This window comes from Microtus oregoni, unplaced genomic scaffold (genome assembly GCF_018167655.1).
Source record: "Microtus oregoni isolate MIOR12 unplaced genomic scaffold, Mior012 000020F_ref0000438, whole genome shotgun sequence".
In the NCBI taxonomy this organism is placed as follows: Eukaryota; Metazoa; Chordata; class Mammalia; order Rodentia; family Cricetidae; genus Microtus; species Microtus oregoni.
Genome location: NW_024543079.1, coordinates 15001091 through 15021273, shown reverse-complemented (window position 1 = coordinate 15021273; position 20183 = coordinate 15001091). Strand labels below are relative to the sequence as shown.

General features: G+C 47.5%; 1 protein-coding gene across 1 annotated transcript in view; it reads left to right on the top strand.

Annotated features, from left to right (window-relative positions):
- The window catches only part of Chmp4b (charged multivesicular body protein 4B), a 39793-nt gene extending 27101 nt beyond the window's left edge, over positions 1-12692 (top strand). The window contains exons 2-5 of the mRNA XM_041670989.1: positions 8566-8743; positions 10084-10198; positions 11389-11515; positions 12468-12692. Of these exons, the coding sequence (XP_041526923.1) occupies positions 8566-8743; positions 10084-10198; positions 11389-11515; positions 12468-12532 (485 nt within the window). The 3' untranslated portion in view covers positions 12533-12692. The remainder of the gene's footprint in view (positions 1-8565; positions 8744-10083; positions 10199-11388; positions 11516-12467) is intronic.
- Positions 12693-20183: the final 7491 nt, after the last annotated feature.

Genomic DNA, 20183 nt, shown 5'->3' with positions numbered 1-20183 from the left:
GGGTCTCGCTCTGTAGCTGAGGCTGGCCTCAGCCTCCAGTGCTGAGGTTATAGAGTGGGCAGCTTGTTAGTATTGTTCTCTGTGAGGAATCTCTGGTTAACCTTCTAGCCGCTTTGAGGGTTTTCTTTTTATCTCTCTTCTGAGCACTTTGGTTGTATTCTGAGATAGAGGTGTGTGTCTGTGTCTATCTGTCTTAGGGGTTCATTGTACTTAGTTGATTAATTTTTGAAAAGTTTTTTACCTAATACCAGGTTTGTTTCTTTTGGTTTATTTGTGCTGTTGTGTGTTCATGTTTGCCAGTCTCTCCCCTGCAGTATGAATCCTCAGTGAGTCCTCTCTAATTTAAATCTCTAATAGCTCAGTTTGGTTAAAAATACCTCCTGTCACCATAATATTTTGGAAATAGAGCATAGTTAAACCTGTTTTTTGTTGTTGTTGTTTGGTTGGTTGTTTTTTTTGTTTTGTTTTTTTTTTTTTGGTTGTTGAGACAGGGTCTTGCTGTGTAACCATGGTTGCAGGCCTGGTTCTTGTGATCTAGCCCAATCTGCTTAAACTTGAAACAATTTTCCTGTTTCAGCCTTCCAAGTGCTAGGATTACAGGTACTCCCAGTTTGTAATAGTTCTAATTGTCTTAGTGTCCTGGCTGGGGCTGTGGGATATTACTCAGTTGTCAAAGTGAGTTTGAGACTAGCCTGGTTTACAAAGCTAGTTCCAGGACAGCCAGGGCTACACATAGAAACCCAGTCTCAAAAAAAACAAAACAAAAACAAAACAAAAATCCCCACAGTGGGTGTATGTATGGCTGGACTTGGAGTTCAGGGTAATCAGTCATTGGCTACTTGAGGACCTCTTAAACTTAAGAAGAAATGACTGGGGTTGGAGATATAGCCTGGTGCTAAACTTGTATTTCTGTATCGGTATTAGGTTCAGTTACCAGCATGGGGGCAGGGGGGGGCAGGGGAGCTGGGCTCTAGCACCCTTGAGCAGCGGCGGTTAGAGGGAGGTAATATTGGAAGTGTAAGGAGATGGCAGGAGGGTTCTGACCTCACTTCTTCCCGAGTGACATATGTGGCCAGCATTAATTCTGGGTGCTGACTTCCTCTGCCCAGCTGGAATAGTTGAGTTCAGAGGCCAGCAAGAGTCTCTGATCTTTCTGACACAGGTTGTGAAACCAGTCAAGAAGAGAGAGGCTGCTAATAAGATACACAGAATAAATGTGATTATGTGATAGACTCGGGAAGTGGCATGTGTGGGCGTTAATTACATTTCAGGAGATACACATCCATCAGGAGAGTTTTACCTTTGTTTTTTAGTCTGTTATTGGAAATCTCAAAATTCTGTGAGCTCCTATATTGTTTAAGTTGGAGGAAGACTCAAGGGAAAATACCTGTTCCCTATTCCCTTGCTTTTCCTGGGGAGGCCGAGGCCGTGAGATGTGAGAGTCTTACTTGTGACATAATCTGATGATGATCTAGTTGGAACTAGATTTCATATAGAGAACCACAAGGTGTATATTGCAGGTGCTGTCAGGACCCAAGTGTCTCTCAGAAAGTGGAGAGAGTGCTGCCCGTTCAGAACACCACACCTAGGTTCTTGTCTGTTGTCTTTAATGCTGTGACTTCAAGCAAGGTGTTGAGCTTGTTCAGTTGGATGTAGCCTCCCCTGCCATAATTCTTTTTGGCTTCCTCCAGAGGTGAGCTGGATGCCAGCGCTGTCCGTAACAGACAGGCTGTAGTAGGCTCTGTGGTGACCTTGCCTCCTCGAAAGCTGTGTAATCCCCGTGTGGATAAGGCTGCGAGGCGAGGAGGATCAAGAACTCAAGGCCAGCCTGCGCCACAGTAGTGAGGCTCCCTCTCAAGACAATGAGAGAGAAATAGGTAGGTAGATCTGTCAAAGGGATGATGTCTGCTACTTAGCTCCAGCAGGTTGGTGCCGGGCTGCGGAGTGGGATCTGTGTTGTCAGATAGTCAGCATTTGCAGAGGAAGCCCCAGATGTGGACTTGGGGGTAAAGTATATAAATAAAATATAAGTTTACCTATCAAGACCTTTTGTTTGTTTTTAAATTTAATTTTATTTTTTGAGACAGGGTCTCATATTACCCAGGCTGGTGTTAAGCTTACAGTGTAGTTGAGGGTGATCTTGAACTTCTGGTCCTCCTATCTCTACCTTTCAAAAGCTGGGATTGCAAGTGTGTTGTTATACTAGCATTTGTTTTTATGAATCTGTTTTCCTTCTTGAGACTGGATTCATGCCTCTGGCTAGCCTTAGCCCCAGAGACCCACCCACTTATCTTCACTTCCTAGTACTGGATTACAGATAACCGACCCGGCTTTTTAAGTGGTTCCCGGGATCAGAAAATGCTTGTTTTTCCCAAGCTGTTTTGTTTTGTTTTCTTTTTTGCTAGATAGGGATTCTCTATTTAGTCCTGACTGTCCTGGAACTCACTCTAAAGGACTAGGCTGGCCTCAAACTCAGAGATCACCTGCCTCTGCTTCCCAAGTGCTAGGATCAAAGGCGTTTACCACCACTGCCTGGCCCTGCACTGTGTTTTGCAGATGTTGACTTGTATATATCCGTGTGTATACATGTACACTATTTTGTTTTGTGTTTTAATCTTGCCACTGGTGATTATATTTTCCTATGAAAATAGACTTGGGAAGTTTTGCAGTGCCACATTCCAGTGACAGACATTTCCTGAGCATTTATTGTGTCAGACTCTGCTTGGCCCATCACATGCATGCCTCATTCTGACCAGCACAAGAACCTCTTGAGATTGCTGTTGTCACAGTGGATTAGTGAGACTAGGAAATCGGCTCAGGGCGATAACGGTAGAGCTCGACTTAGTAGCTAGCCCCTAGACTTCCTAAACCGCTGTTAACAGCGTGTAGCCCAGCAGATCCAAGTTTGCTGGACCATGCAGGTGTCTCTCCCAGTTGTGTCTAGAACACGCTATGTGCTGTCGCTGTGCCTCTGGGTGGCTCAGCATTCTGCGAGGTTGTTATTGTGGGCATATTTCTTTCTTCTTTGTGTTACAAGATAAGAGGCTTCTTTTTCTCTAGAATCTTCCTCTTCAGAGAGTACTGCACGGCCTGTGTACTCCCTGTGTGTCTGCTGATGAAGTCAGCAGGGTTTCGGACTCCCATTTCCTGGTCATACACAAGTACTCATTTTACCATTGCTAAATGGAGTGCATTGGCTTCAGGCCACAGAGAGCAAATTAGGGAGCAGGGAGATACATCACGAGAATGAGGCTGCTTGGAAAAATGTGTCTGTGCTTCTGGCCTGAATTCCCCAGCTGTGTGGGAAAAAACACAGTGATGTTGGGGTATCATTCCAAGGCTGTTGCAGAATGAGGCTGGCTGGTCTACAGGTGATCCTAAAACAAAGCAACCTGTCTGGACTTTAAAGGTACGTTTTTGTGTCTGAGAACTTAAAAAAAATGTTATCACATTTATTTTAGATTGTGTGTGTGTGTGTGTGTGTGTGTGTGTGTGTGTGTGTGTGTGTAAGAAACGATATCATCCTTTTGCCCTGTGGATCCTGGGGATTTAACTTAGAAGAACATCATGCTTGCTGGCAAGTGCCCCTGCCTGCTGATCCGTCTCACTCATTGGTCCTGGTTTCTGAGGAATTTTGTGTTTACTCTAAAGCCCAAGCTGGTCCTGCTGTCTTCAGACAGGGCAGGAAAATGAAACTCCACCCTGCCCCAGCCTTCTGGTTCTGTAGGCAGGATCACAGCACCTACTCAGAGAAAATACCCTTGATGTGGTGCGCTCGCTCTCTCTCTCCCCCTCCCCCCCTCTCCTTTTTTCCCTTCTGTTTTGTTTTCTTAGGACAGGGTCTCATTCTGTTGCCCTGGAATTACAAATGTGAGCCACCTCTTTTTCTTCTGAGGATTTAGGAGAGCAAATTGTGTCATTTTTCAGTTCTTCCATGGATCAGCACAAATCTCAAACAAGATTTGCAAAGGCAGAGTTTAGGAAAGAAATGACAGGGGCTGGAGCGATGGTTCCACAGCTGAGAGTGTTGCTCTTGCAGAGCACCTAGAGCTCAGTTCCAGAACTTAGAATGGGTGGCTCAGACCACCTTCACCCTGGCTCCCAGGGATCCAGCACCCTCTTCTGGCTGTTAGCACCTACTGCGCTCCTGTCGTGCCTGCCCAAGCACGAGGGTTCTTCATACTCATGAATGTTGGAGGCATATGTTGTCTTTTGGGGGAAAATATCCTCTGGAGTGTGCTGGTGCTTGCTGTGTGGTTTATGCTGACTGTCCTCACTTGTGATGGTGCTTTCAGTGGTGTGGCGTAGCTTTTGGAAGGACTGCAGGCGCTGTCATCCACTTATGGGAGATCTGCTTCCTGAGACCTCCTCTTCCATGCGGAGGCTCCCTGTGCTCAGGGAGTGTGCAGTCATGCTTTCTTCAAATCCGCTGAGATGCTTTGGGCTGTTTCCACCTGTACAGAATGTGGGGCACACACAGCACTTAGACCTCCCTTCTTCCAGGAGAATCTAGTTGACCTTGTCCTGAAAAGGAAGCCCTCCCTCGTTGTCCTGAACTGACAAATTCACTGACACTGCTGTCACTGCAGAGGCCATGCAGAAGGGGTTTCCAGTCCTGGGTGAACGTCTTCCCTACTAGCTGCTCTGCTTCTTGGGGTGTCTCCTGCATGCTGCCTTTTAAATAGCTGTTAGGAGGTCTAATGAAGCAAATGTCTGGAGACCAATGTTTATTTCAACATGGTTGCAGTTGCTTTTGCTTCAGCTTTCAGAGCCAATAAAGCTGGTTATTAGATTCTGTAATTGCTGCTGTAATTACTCTCTTGGAACTGGCAAAGGCGTAATTAAATATGGAGATTTCACAGACTTTTTCTCATCTAAAAACAACCTCTTAAACTTCAGTTAGCAGGGTTAAATTTCTGCTGTGCAAGCCAGTGTGTTTACAAATGACACAGAGTTCTGTGACTGAAGCTGGGTTTCTTTGGATTCTTCCTCTTTGAAGAACAGCTAGCTGTTCTTAGCCTCGAAGCTGTTTCTTTAATATAACCATCCTGAATTTGGGACGGTTGGCAAGTCCTTACAGGCCAGTTTGCATTTATTTATGTAAATACTGGGTTTGGGCTCTGTGGACTTTGGCCACTTAGGAAAACAAGTCTGGTGGGATGTGTGGTTAGAGCTGGGTATGGTGGCTCATACCTATAATCCTAGCACCTGGGAGGCTGAGGCAGGGTGATTGCTCAGAGTTCAGGGCCAGCCTGGCTTATACAGTGATTTCCAAGCCAGCCTGAGCTATAGTGTAAGAAAGGCCTTGCCTCAAACTCCCCACCCCCAGTGGACATCCAGGTGGGAAGAAAGGGAGTTTTACTTGGAAGTGTTCAGAAAGGAGTGTATCACTTGGCCCGTGGGAGCACCTGCTTCCCCTAAGTTATCCTCCAGCACAGGGCCCCGCGTTTGTAAGGTACAGGAAGTGAAGGGCTGTGATAGTTGTGTACACGTACCTTCCTGGAGGCCAGGTGCTGACCAAACAGCACTTTCAGGGTTACTGTTCTTGTGAAGCAGATTTTAGGGGTTTCTCAGAGTGTACTGCTTCTTTTTGTTTGTTGTGTTTTGATTTTTGTTGTTGTTGTTGTTTGTTTGTTTTTTGTTTTGAGACAAGGTTTCTCTGTGTAGTTTTCAAGCCTGTCCTGGAACTTGTTCTATAGACCAGGCTGGCTTCAAACACACAGAGGTCTGCCTGCCTCTGCCCCCCAAATGCTGGGATTAAAGGTGTGTGCCATCCTCTCCCCACACCCCAGCTGTACCCTTTCTTTTTGGATATGTCAGGTAGTTGAATAATACAGGTTACAGGACTGAAGAGATTGGTCATTGGTTAGGAACACTGACTGCTCTTTCAGAGGACCTGGGTTCAATTCCCAGCACCCACATGGCAGCTCACAACTGCCTATAACTCCAGTTCCAGGGAATCTGACACCAATGGCAAAACACCAATGTACATAAAATAAAAATAAATTAAAAAAGAAAAATATGGGGCTGGAGAGATGGCTCAGTGGTTAAGAGCATTGCCTGCTCTTCCAAAGGTCCTGAGTTCAATTCCCAGCAACCACATGGTGGCTCACAACCATCTGAAATGAGATCTGGTGCCCTCTTCTGGCCTTCAGGCATACATGCAGAAAGAATACTGTATACATAATAAATAAATAAATAAATATAAAAAAAAGAAAGAAAAATATGATATGAAGTAGGAGGGGGAAAAAAAATTCGTAGTCCCTGTCAGGCACAAGCCTGGGAAATCCACTGCTTTCTGGGATGAACTTTATAAGCCAGCAGCAGGAGGGTGACTGTGGAGACAGGGTATATTCTGGGGACCTTCTCCTAGCTTCTGCATGCTTACCTTACAGTGAGGGGCTTGCAAAAGATGCTATTGTATGAACCAAGAAAAAGGCAAGGAGAGCTGTGCCTTATCTGAAGACTCCTACATAGAATATATGCTCCTTCAGTTACACGGATAAGCTCATTGTAAATGAACAGTGTAATTAAATAAGAAATGCGTCTATACCTTACATATCTGCCCTAAGTTGCTAGGACAGGAACATTTGTGTATGAAGACACATGGAGTCAGAGAATGAACTTGGCATGTGTTAACTGGCTGCAGACCTGTCCGATGTGTTAGGTGTTGGTCTGCACGATGGATAGTAGCTGGCTTTTCGTCTACTGGAGCGTGAGTCCTTGCTTCCCTGGTGTAGTGGCATTTACTTCCAAGGCATTTGTTCTTGGAGGCTTTTATTTTTGTTTATGTACATACACACACACACACACATATACTTTAACATATATATTGTGTGTATGTATGTGTGTGTATATATATGTAAAACAAAATATGTAATTCATTTTTTTCTCTCTCTTTTTTTTTTTTTTTTTTTTTTTTTTTTTGGTTTTTCGAGACAGGGTTTCTCTGTGGTTTTGGAGCCTGACCTGGAACTAGCTCTGTATTCCAGGCTGGTCTCGAACTCACAGAGATCCGCCTGCCTCTGCCTCCCGAGTGCTGGGATTAAAGGCGTGCGCCACCACGGCCCGGCTTTTCTCTTGTTTTTTGAGACAGGGTCACTCTGTATAGCCCTGGCTGGCCTTGAACTTGGAGATCTGTCTGCCTCTGAAAGGCATGCACTATCATCACCCAGTATATTTATATATTATTTAGAATTTATTTGGTTGATTGGTTTTGAGACAGGACCTCATAGTGTCGCTCTAGTTGGTTTGGAACTCTCTGTGGAACAGGCTGGCCTTGAACTTGTAGAGATCCGCCTGCCTCTGCCTCCCAAGTGCAAGGGGTTAAAGTAGTGGGCCACCATGCCTGGGATTTGGGGGATTTCAGAAGTAGAGGTTGATATCAGGGAATTCAGGATTTGGCATACAAGGGGTTACTGCTAACCAGAACAATTCATTAGAGAAAATGATAATGTGGTTCTAATATGTCAGTAGGGGATAATAACTTTAGTTTTAGCCAGGTGGTGATTGTGACCTGCGGCTTGCGTGGATGGCACTGATGCACACCTCCTGGATGAGGGAGCGTGCGTGCACTTCCCTGACCAGCCCAGTCCAGTCCAGCCCAGCTGCTCTTCTACCTTTCTGAGACTGTAAGGGGAAGGAGCCTGCATTTGAGCAGGGAGATGTAGTTTGGTCCTAGCTTTGCCACAGATTCATCTTCTTGAAATGCTGGCCTTGATTGGCCTTCAGACAAAATGATCTCTCTCCACACAGGCTGAAAGCTAACAGAGCAAATGCCATTGATTTTGACCACATGGTTAAGCTCCAAATTTGTTCATGCCAGGAGCCCCGTCTTCAGTTGTGTTTATGTGTTTTCTGTTACAGAGAATGCTGCACTAGTCATCACTAGGCATGGGGCTTTCTTTCTGGTTTTATTCAGTTAATTTCCAGACAGAAATCCCTGGCTCAGAGAGCCAGAAGCATCTTTGTGCTGTGCTCCATTCCCACTGTGTTTCAGAGCATAACAGTTTGAGAGCTGTTGGCTTTTTGTGACATCGCGTTTTAACCAAACTGGTCTAGTACTTGTTACAGTCATTTATTATTTTTGTCATTTAGTTGGTGTGAAATGGTATCGTAATGGTGCTTTATAATATTAGAGCCAGCAGGGTTTTTTTTCGGTGTGCTATCTGCTTTGCTAATGTGCTAGGCTGCTCTGTTTGTTAGCCCATTTGCTCCTCGCAGTGAACCTAGCAGGGAAGCTGAGCCACTCACCTGTGTCTGCGAGCCTGTGTCTGTGTGTGACCCCAGAATGCATCCTTGCTCTGAGAGCCTGTCCATACTTTGATTTTCGCAGCAGATGTGGTTGCCAGACTGTGTTCGCGTGCTTCTTCCCTGTCTGCATCGTGAGGTGTGCAAACTTTAGTGTTTTCTTAGAAAACTGAATGTGCTCCCGGGAGAGGATGCTGTTAGCCCTCTTACAGAGGAGGCAGCAGCTGGGGTGCATGCAGTGCATTTGGGAGAAGGGCTCAGTGTCCTCTCATCGTGCCATGCCAGACACGCTCAAGGCTTCTTTCTTCCCTCCAGCGGCCCTGCAGGCTCTGAAGCGCAAGAAGAGGTATGAGAAGCAGCTGACACAGATCGATGGCACCCTGTCCACCATCGAGTTCCAGCGGGAGGCCCTGGAGAATGCCAACACCAACACAGAGGTGCTCAAGAACATGAGCTTTGCTGCCAAGGCCATGAAGACTGCCCACAACAACATGTGCGTGCCACTGCTGGGCAGGGACATCTGGAGGGAGGGTGCTACTCAGGCTGTGACTTTATTGTGGTTGGCTCCCTCTTTGGATTCTGAGTGAATTGTGTCTTGATGTCTTTGTTTCCACAAGCGCTCAGGGATGGAAAGAGAAACTGTTTTATTGCTGTTGTTTTGCCTGGTTCTAGGTTGTTGTGACAGGCTTAGTTCCAAATTGGGACAATCCTTGGAGGTCTTCTCAGCTGCCACCGTTTATCAGACTGTCCAGGAGATGGCTGTTGCCTGTGCAGAGTGGGCATGGGATTGGGCCCTAGCATATTTGCATCCTCCCAGGGCTTTGAGGGACCTTTCTGCCTCTCCCTGCCCTCAGGCTATGGCTGCCCTCTGCGCTGCCATCAGCAGTCATTCCTTTCCATGTTCTAGCTTGGGTTGGCAGAATGCTTGCTGCCTGTGGCCTGCGTTGTATATAGCAGCCATGGTCTTCATTTGCATACTGTCTGGAGCTGTTCTGTTGAGTGTTTAATAATCTATAAACTACATTAAAATGTTTATTAGTGGCCTGGAGAAGTTTGTTGCTGTTTGCTCTAGAGACAAGAGGTGTAGGGCATTGCCCTCACATACATGAGGTGTGCTGTTGAGGCAAAGGCCGTCTCCCTTTACATCTGTGCTCCTGGACAGTTAGCACAGTGGGTAGATAGTAGGTAGTGTGTGTTCTGTAGTGCACAGACCATCCTGAACAACCATGTGACATGCAGTGTATAAAGCACACACATTTGCTTTCCTTTGGGCCCTCAGAAATGTTTGAGTAGGGAAGAGCCAAACTATGTTTTGTGCTCTGTGATTTTTACCTCCTCCTGCTTTGATTTGCTCTGGGGCTTGAAGAAGAGTTAAAGTCCTGTGCTCTCAGATCTGTTTACATATCTGGGGTTGGGGTGGGGGGTTCTATACTTCACCCGGTGCTAAGCCTGTTTTCCTTCCGTGCTGGACTAAGGGGTGTCGAGGACTCCATCTGCTTGATTCTGTGATTTCCAGTTTCACATTTATTCTGAGTGTGTGCCCACGCCTGTGTGGATGTGATTGTCAGAGATAACTTTTGGGGAGTCAGTTCTTTCCTTCCACCTTTATGTGGGTTCTGGGGCAAGAACTCTAGTCCCCAGCCTTGCACAACACGCACATAACTGGCTGAGTTCTCGCCAGCTTATGATTCTCAGCTTTGCTGGGATGGAGGAAGAGGAGGAAGGCCATGAGGAGGGTCACTGGGTGCTGAGAAGCAGATGCTGTGCAGCAGGGCTTCTGTTGCAAGCTCAGACCAGTCTATGCTAATGTGATAATCCGTCGTTTCATTTCAGGGACATTGATGAGGTGGACGAGTTGATGCAGGACATTGCTGACCAGCAGGAACTTGCAGAGGAGATTTCCACAGCTATTTCCAAACCTGTAGGCTTTGGGGAGGAGTTTGACGAGGTAAGTGGTTTTTTGAAGATCACATGAGTCTCTCAGGTGACAAACTTCAGGCTCAGATGTCAACATAGTATGTCAATGCCAGGTGTGTGCACCTCCTTAGAGTCTGGAGTCTGGGTTTTTTTGTTTGTTTGTTTGGGTGGTTGTTTTTTTTTTTTTTGAGACAGAATTTCTCAGTGTAACAGTCCTGGCTGTCCTGGAACTCACTCTCTAGACCAGGTTGGCCTTGAACTCATAGAGATCTGCCTGCCTCTGCCTCCCAAGTGATGGGATTAAAGGTATGTGCTCCCACCGCCTGGGTTTTTTTTTTTTTTTTTATGCTTGGCATAGTGGCACATGCCTTTAATCCCAAAACTTAAAAGGCAGAAGCTAACCTGTCTATGTAGAGAGTTCCAGGACATCCAGAGTGGCAGTGAGACCCTGTCTCAAAAAAGAAGAAAAAGAAAACATAATTTTGATTTTATGCTTAAGGGTATTTTGCCTACATGTATATCTGTGCACCCCTTGCATGCCTTGTTCCCCTGGAGGCCAGAAGAGGCTGTGTGCACTCACTTGGTAGGTAGCAACTGTCTATAACTCCAGTTCTAGGAGACCTGATGTTCTCTGTTGGGGGCACTGCGTGCACATGGTACACAGACAGAAATGCAGGGAAAACACCCATACACTTAAAGTAAATCTCAAAAACAAAAGAAAACAAAAAAGGAATGGTGCTGGGTTGGTGGTGCAGACTTGTAACCTAGTAACTCAGGAGTTTGGGGCTCAAAATTTCAAAAGATAAAAGTCTGGTTATGTAGCTCGGTGGGAGAGCACTTGCCTAGCATGTGCATGGTCTTGGGTTCAGGTTCCCTATTTCCCCCTGCAAAGGAAAGAAAGGATACAGTCCCTCCTCCCAAGAAGCCCACAGGCAGCTGGACAGTGGTGGCGCACGCCTTCAATTCCAGCACTTGGGAGGCAGAGGTAGGCGGATCTCTGTGAGTTCGAGACCAGCCTGGTCTACAAGAGCTAGTTCCAGTACAGGCTCCAAAGCCACAGAGAAACCCTGTCTCGAAAAACAAAAGCAAAAAAAGAAGAGAGAGAGAGAGAGAGGCTAAACTCCGGATGCATACCTGCACCAGTGGCCTCTTCAGAAGGTTCGCTGGGCATCAAGGGGAGGAATGTCTGCAGAGAGGGTCTCACCATGCTTCCTTTTGCAGGACGAACTCTTGAAGGAGTTGGAGAAACTTGAACAGGAGGAGCTAGACAAGAATTTGCTGGAGATCAGTGGTCCCGAAACAGTCCCGCTACCAAATGTCCCCTCTGTGGCCCTACCATCCAAACCCGGTGAGTATGCCCACAGTCGGGACACACTCGGCACCATAAGGGGATGATCTCATGGTCAGTTGACTTCAGCTTGGGTTCTAAGCCAGAGAGGATGTGTTGTGCTGACCACGATGCCAGTGTCATTTGCGGAACAGGATTTCCTAACCTCAGCACTGCTATGTAGCCAGAGAGTTCCAGGCTAGCACCGCTGACTTCTCCTCTGCACACAGTTGTATGACTACAATGTCTCCAGACATTGCTACATGTCCCTTGTGGGGTTGGGAGTGGGAATTAAGAGCCTCTGTTCTGTTCTAGAGGGATTTTTCTTATCACCAAATAAGGGAAAGTTCTAGGCACTGTGCAGGGAGGGGCGTGAGAACTTAAGTCTGGCTCCGTCTAGGACCCTGTGCTATGTACTCTCAGGAAGGAACCGGCTCTGGCTAGTTTAGAGACCTGCTTTGTAAACTATCATTTCCTTGCCTTCATTTTCTCCCTCTTACTCTCCTGAGTACTCCACACAGAGCTCCTAGAAAGGCAAAACTGCCTGCCTGGAGTGGAGACAAGGGCCTGCCAGCAGGGTGTGAACAGGGTGTGACTGTCTCCCTCTGCTCCTCTGCTAGTCAGCTCAGCGGCTATCAGGCAGCCTAGCAAAGCATGGCTCCAGCAACTCCAAATGGAGTCGATTTGACCAGGAGTGCAATCTCTTTGGAGGGATGATCTTGCCCCTCTCCCTAACCCTGGGGAGCCTCATGTAAACAGCCCCTCCTGGTGTGGCTATCCCTGCCGAGGGCTGAGGGGAGTTAGGGCAGAAGGTGTGCCTGGTTTCCTGAATTTGGATGCAGCTTGTGGGCACGAAGGAGGAGTATGCTGTAGGCCTCAGCCAGCTGCAGGACAGAGCTGTGTGCCTACACAGTGGAGCACAGCCCCAGCTCCCAGTCAGCCTTCAGAAACCACCTTTTCTGTCTCCACACAGTCAAGAAGAAGGAGGAGGAAGACGACGACATGAAGGAATTGGAGAACTGGGCCGGATCCATGTAACTGGTCCAGCATAGGCTGGGCCCAGACAGACTCTGGTGGCCTGTGCGAAGGGCAGGCAGGACGCGGTGCAGGCAACCTCCATCGCTCGATCTCACCCAAAGCAGTAGGCCGCATCACTGCTCACTCTCGCATAGCATGGTCTGTGCCCAGGGGCGGGCGGGGGGAGGGGCGGGCGGGAGGGAGGTGCCTGCTGTTGAATTTCTGTAAAATAAACTGTATTTGCAAATCCAACATTGAGCTTCTGGACTACGCTAACTCCACACTCCACTGCTGAATCCTCCATGGAAAGGGTCGGCCACTTGCAGTTGAAATGATCCGGAAATGTAGCCCGTGTCCTTTAAGTCAGCTGACTTGTCGCACATCTCTGTAAGACGTGTACGGTACTGGCAGAAAAGTCGTTTTTAAAGCCATAGATGGGCTTTTCCTTGTCCTTAGCTGTAATAGCACATCTGGTTTTGGTTTCCCCAAGAGCTGTGTTTCTGTGTATCACCCATGTACTGGCCCCCATGTTTACCACCCTGGCCCTTGTCACTCCTATCCCCTGGTCATTTGGAGTTGTGACTCGGATCTGAAATGGATGTATTCTCTCTTGAGCAAATAAGATTGTCAGAATTAAATTCCAGCTATTCAGTTTTCTAACATAGCTCTAAGGTCTTCATTGCTGTTTGTGATAATTGATAGATAACTCATTGGAAACATGTGCATACATTTATATTCAGATGAAATTATGGTTTGCACTGTCTATTAAATATCTCGATTTAATTTTCACACTTGCTGTCGTGTCCAGTCAATCCCCCCCCTCCCCGCGCCAGCCCTGGTCCCCGGGGTCACGGGAAGCATGAGGAGCTTGCAGAGAGAGAGCAGCTTTCTTCTTACTAGAAACCTTGAGCTCTCGCTGAGAGCTGTGCGGTGCCCCTGTTAGCCTGGAGACCTCTGTGTCCACTCTCAGTGAGTTGGTTCTTGTGCAGCCCCAGAATCTTCCCTTTTTGCCTGCCAGCACCTAGGGCAGTGCCTGTGGGAGCCTCTGCCTGGTGGAAACCATGGTGCCCAGCCAGGTGGTGCCTTCCCATAGTAGGGAAGTGTATCTATCGGGTGGTGACTGAGGGTACAAGTACTCCTTCCACTCTGCCCGTTTCTTTATTCTTGTACCCTCTTTAGAGACCCTCTCCTCCAGCCAAGCAGATCTCCACAGTTGTCCCTCCTGCGTGTGCTCTAGGATTGAAGTCACCTCCACTTCCCTAGCTTCTCAACTCCCTGAGATGAAAACCAATCCGAGTCCACAGTGGGATATTGTCACGCCCCCAGTGTGCGCAGAACAAGCTGCTTATGTCCCTGTCTTACACACTAATCTATTTGCTGTGAAGACACACATGGCGACTTTTAACCATTTGACTGGGGGCTTGCTTACAGTTTCATAGGGTGCGTCCACGGCCATCATGGCGGGGAGCGTGGCAGCAGGCAGGCACTGTGCTGGAGCAGTAGCTGAGAGCTTACATCTTATCCACAAGTTGGAGGCAGAGAGAGACTGGGCCTGGCATGGGCTTTTAAAACCTCAGGACCCACCCCCAATGGCTCACCTCCTCCAAGGCCACACTCCCTAAGCTTTCCTCAGACAGTTCCACCAACTAGGGGCCAAGCATTCAAACATATGAGCTGACGTGGGCTGTTCTCATCAAATCCCACAGTTCCCTAGATCTCATGTTCTCCGTTGCCCCCCTCCCATGGTTGCCACACTCAGAATTGGGACTTGATGACTGGGTTAAGAATTGGGAGGGATTAGGTTTGGCTAATGTCACAAGTTATGTGTGCCTCATGAAGACTTAATGGTAGCGCCCGCCAGGGCCCCTCTGTTTGCCAACAGTAGTTGGCTCCTAGGCATCCTTTGGTGTGGGAATGCCAGCGTGGCCTGTCTTGAGTCTTACCAACTGCCTTGGACTTCTCTCCCTAGGACTGAGTAGAGCTTCCAGATCCCCTCAGCTCTGACAGGCACAGAGACCAGTCCTGGGCAGTGTCTCGGCTCATTTCTACAAAACATGTATCTTGTGCCTAGATCTGTGGGGCACAGGGCTCGCCAATGCCCAAACACTTTTCTGTCCTTAGGAAGTTCTCAGGCCTGGTGAGACATGACCATGCTGAATTCTTTGGATACAAGCAACATTTGACTTACAACATACAGACATGGCACTCACTTATTCTAAGTTTATTCAAGTATTTTTTGAGCACCTACTTACTGTGTGCAGGCCCTAGGAGTATATGCTCAACAGGTGTTTGCGGGCTGCTCTCAGGACGGGAAGTCTCAGTGGCAAGTGTTGGAGTTCTGGGTTTGAAGCTGAGGCTCAACCACATTCTCAAGAGCAAAGCTCTATGCGGTGTGATGATACACAGCTAATTCCAGTACCAGGGAGGCTGAAGTTGGAAGGATCACAAGTTCAAGGCTAACTTATTATATGTGGTAGTGAGACTGTCTCAGAACCAAAACAGCCAGGTGTGGTATACTCAGAGTACAGGCATGAAGGATCTCTATGAGTTCAAGGCCAGCCTGATCTATATAGGTAGTTCCAGGATAGGCAGGGCTGCATAGAGAGACTGACCCTGTCTAAAAAGAAACAACACAAATGCTTTGCCTCCTGCTCTGCCTACGTACGTGGGCTGTTTCCTTAGACTGCTACCTCCGGTCCATGAGCTGCCCCGGGTCACACCCCACTCACAGGGCAAACAATGGAGGATCAGCATCTGACCTGGCTTTCACGTCTTCCTATGTTATCAAATCCCATAAGATTACACACAGACTATTTCTATGACTCCTGGGTCATGCCTATTACATGGCTGGTTCCTACTGCAAGGGAGTCTGGGAGATGTGATGTATACAACAGAGACCACTAGGATTCCCCCCTAAGGCTGGAGATGGACTTTCTGGTCCCCAAGTATCTTACTGTCTGCCCCTTCAAAACCTAGACAAGCTGACGCGGAGTGGCTCATGTCTTATCTCAGCCCTGGAAGGCAGAGACGGGTGGATTTCTGAGTTCAAAGCCAGCCTGCCTGGTCTATGTAGACAAAACTGGGCTTCTGTTACCAGGAAGAAGCGGCTGGTTGCCAAGCAGGTGGTAGCAGCAGGGTCTCCCACGGAGACAGCAAAAGTCAGCCACACAGCTAGTATGGACTTAAAATGTTTTAAAGGTCCATACATATGTGTGTGTGTGTGTGTGTGTGTGTGTGTGTGTGTGTGTGTGTGTTGCTTACATGTATGTCTATACATCATGTGTGCCAAGTGCCTGAGACGGCAAAGGAGGGTGTCAGAGTCCCTGGAACTGGAGTTACAGAAGGTTTTGGGCTACAGGTGAGTGCTGGGAATCAAACCTGGGTCGTCTGCAGCCACTACTGTCTTCCCAGCCTGTAAAAGCAGATGGAATCAGACACTCACAAATCCCAAAGTCACCTCCAGATTCTCTTCCTAAAAAGCCTCAGAATAGCTGAGCATTTAATCTTATGAGGCATAGGTGGAGGATGTCAGTTGGAAGCCAGGCCACCCTTGTCTACAGGGTTCCAGACCAGCCAGGGCTGCAGAGTGAGACCCTGTCAAAAACAAAAAAGTCCCAGAACAGGGTGGGGATCTGAGACTTCACTTCAGCAAAGTTTTTGGTAACTCTCGGGGCCTACACTTAGAGTCAGCAGGCTTAAATCCTCAGAAAAGCATTTGTGGCTACTCCGTGACCTGGCTCCATGTTCAGAGATCCTAGCCACGGTTACCCAGAATTCCTGGAATGGGAGTTCTAGTATGCCCTTGGCCTTGGCCTCCCACTCCTGGGCACAGCCCTCTTCTCTCCCTTGCCCCTCCCTCTGGGGGGTGTGTGAGTGTGGGTGTGTGGGTGTGAGTGTGGGTGTGTGGGTGCGCGTTTGTGCTGAGATCAAAACTCAGCACTTTGTCCACTACAAGTCCAACCCTACAAATACATTTTTGTTGTTATTTTTGTTTTATTTTTTCGAGACAAGGTTTCTCTGTGTAGCCCTGGCTGTTCTGGGAACTTGCTCTGTAGGCCAGGCTGGCCTTGAACTCAGAGATCTTCCTGCCTCTGTCTCAAGTACTGGGATCAAAGGTGTGCATCACCACCACACATACAAATGTTTGTTGAATGTCTCTCTGCATTCTCTTATAAACCTGGTTTGCTAGGTGTTTCGTTTAATCTTAATAGAAGCCACTCTGCTGGTGCAAAGAACTCCACTCAAACCAGAATTGACCAAATTAAAATGCCTGTGTTTAATAAATGCAGCACTCTCTGGTGGACCGAGACAGCATGGTAGGAAGAAAAACATGCAAACTGGAAACCATGTGTTCCTTTTTCCAGTGTGAGCGGAAATAGCCGTGGGAGTGGTCCTGACCCTCCCCTGGGGAGGTGTCAGCACTTGGCTGGCTGGGAGTTGGAGTCTAGACCGAGGCAACTCCCAGGCCAGGGGCTTCCAATCATCCCAGACTTCTTGGATACAGGGGTGTTAGAGGGTTGGGATGATGCCCCCCAACTTAATATTAGGAAGTTGAGAAAGATCATTGCAAGTGAACACACTGAGAGAACCCACCCACCTCAGGAGCACTGGTGCCAAGGAGCACCTTCAGACAGAGTGGAGGAGTGGGGAGGATTTGTGGGCAGGGAAAGGGAAGAGAGGAAGCCCCACCCTGGCATATTAGCAGAAGCCTGGGTTGCCCTGCTTCTGAGCAATGACAGAGTCAATAAACTTGCAGTAAATATTTGTTAAATTAATTATACATGAGGGGGGCTGGAGAGATGGCTCAGAGGTTAAGAGCATTGCCTGCTCTTCCAAAGGTCCTGAGTTCAATTCCCAGGAACCACATGGTGGCTCACAACCATCTGTAATGGGGTCTGGTGCCCTCTTCTGGCCTGCAGGCATACACACAGACAGAATATTGTATACATAATAAATAAATAAATATTTTTTAAAAAATTATACATGAGGAAACTGAGGTACCAGGGTGTTTCAAGCCTCAGCCAGCACTACGACATGGTCTCAGCACCCTTATGCCCATCCAGGCCTCATTCAATATGTCTTCTGGGTCCAACTAACAAAAATAGCTTCCTTCCTTCCTTCCTTCCTTCCTTCCTGCCAAGTTGCATCCTGGCCTTGTTGGTCCCTTTCTCAGAGGTACGTTCTCTGGCTCAGAGTACCACAGGCTCAAAGGCTTCAGTTTTCAGTAGAAACAGCAGCTCCACAGGGCCTTCATTTCATTCAACCCCCACGGACCATATCAGAACTATTTGTCTGTTTTACAGATGGGCAAGCCCGGGCACAGAAGTGTTAAGGAGATTTGCCTAAGGTTACAGGGCATCAAGCAAAGAAACATAGAACCAACCTCATACCCTGTAGATGCAAGTTTCTGTGCTGCCTGGTCCCACAGCTCTTCATTCCCAAATAAACACACAGAAGCTTATATTAGTTACAAACTGTTTTGGCCTATTGCTCAGGCTTATTACTAACTAGCTCTTACCAACTTAAATTCTCCCATAATTCTTGTCTATGTTTAGCCACATGCTTTGGTATCTCTTCTCAGTAAGGCATTCTTATCTTGTTTCCTTTGCATCTGGCTGACAACTGTCTCTGCCTTTCCTCTTCCCAGAATTCTCCTAGTCTGGTCACCCCACCTATACTTCCTGCCTGGCTACAGGCCAATCAGCATTTTATTAAACCAATATGAGTGACAAATCTTTACAGTGTACAAGAGCATTATCCCACAGCAATGCCCTTCCCTGTCACTATGGTGAGGCAGGGGCAACTTGACAAAGGCATATAACTGTCTCAGAAGGTGCCAACCATGAATGTGACCAAATCCTGGTGTTCAGAGACCAAGAAATGAGGGCTGCTGCTCATTTCTGCTTGCTACTGAGAGCCAAAAACGTTATAAGCAAGAGAAGCCAGAATCATCTAGAGAGACATGAAATGGAGCAGCGGGATCAGAGCCAGGCAGTAGTTAGGCTCCAGTGCCTTCCCTAGCGGCTGATAACATTGGGACTCTAGGGCTGGGCCCTCCCTGAACCTGAGACCTTTTTCTTTTCTCCCCAGACACTAATGTTTGTTTCTTCCTCTCCTTTTTCAGCTTAGATGGCCCTCTGGGGACACTTGGCTCCTTCATAGAAAGAGTGAACAAACCACCAAAGTATTTAATGACGCTGTTTTGCTTCTTTATTGCCGCACAGAAAAAGTCACCCTGAAGTGTGTACATGTATGTGTGTGTGTGTGTGCATATGTGTGTGTGTATGTGTGTGTGTGCATGTGTGTGCGTGTGTGTGTTTGTGTGGTTCGTGATTCATGTTTGGAGATCAAGATGACTTTGTGTGTCGATCCTTGCCTCCCCTGCTGTTTGAGAGAGAGTCTTTGTTGGTCCCTGTCGCATACACCAGGCTAGCTGACTCATGAGCTTCAGGGGATTCTCCTGTCTCTACTTCCCATCTCGCTGTAGTAGCCAGCCGACCTTTTCATGTGGGTTCTGGGGATTCAACTCTAGGTTTTCATGCTTACTTACCCACCAAGCCTGAAACTTTAGCTGTGAAAACAGTCATTATTATACTCAAAATATGTGGATCAGAATGCAGCAGGGCCAGACAGATGTGATCTACCTGATCCACAGTAGCCAGGATCTCCCTTGGGAAGCTCTCAGCAGAGGCTGCATCTCCTTCAGTCTAAGGCTGTGAGTGGTAGCCCGTGCTAGCTGGGACTTGGTGGGCTCTGAGGGAGCAGCACACTGTGACCCAGCCTTGGAAACGCTGGCTGGTGAACCCACTCAGGTCCAGGAGGTAGGAACTAGATGTGATCTCTGACAGGGACATGGCTAGCTCTGCAGGAGGACGGAGGGCAGAAAATGACACCAAGATCTTTTTTAAGAAACAGTCTATGGCAGCTTACTGACTGTGTGTGTGTGTGTTTTCCTGGGCTCTGGACCCATGGTCTTGCCCATGCTAGGCAAATCACTCTACTACTGAGCTACACGCTACACACCCAACTTTTTACAGTGTTCAGTAAGTTCCAGGTATGGTTTAATTCATCTGGCCTCTGAACCTGCATCAAAAGATTGTTTTTGAATATATACCATATTCTGTATTTATAAATTCTATATACACCACTCTGCTAGATTGTATAGCAATATACATGTAACCGCCTGAAGATTTTAAAAGCAGACACATAAGAAATATACATAATAAAGACTTGGAGCGCTTTCTTCCTATTCTCCAAAGGAGTGAAAGGATTGGGTCTAACCTCTGCCTTCTACCTCCCTCCACTGTCATCACTGCCCTTCTAAAACATTGGTTCTCAACCTTCCTATTGCTGAGACCCTTTAATACAGTTCTTCATGTTGTGGTGACCCCCACCTGTAAAATTATTTCGTTGTTACTTCCTAACTGTAATTTTGCTACTGTTATGAATTGTAAATATCTGTGTTCTCTGATGGTCTTAGGCGACCCCAGAGAGGAGTAGCTTCTCACAGGAAACAGCTCTAAATCTTCCTCCCCACTCCCCCTACACACACACACACACACACACACACACACACACACACTCACACTCCCTCCTTCCCCAAGGCTTTGTTCAGGGTTAACTCCGGTCATACTTGGGGAGAGGGGAGATGTGCACTGAGCACTTCCAAGGA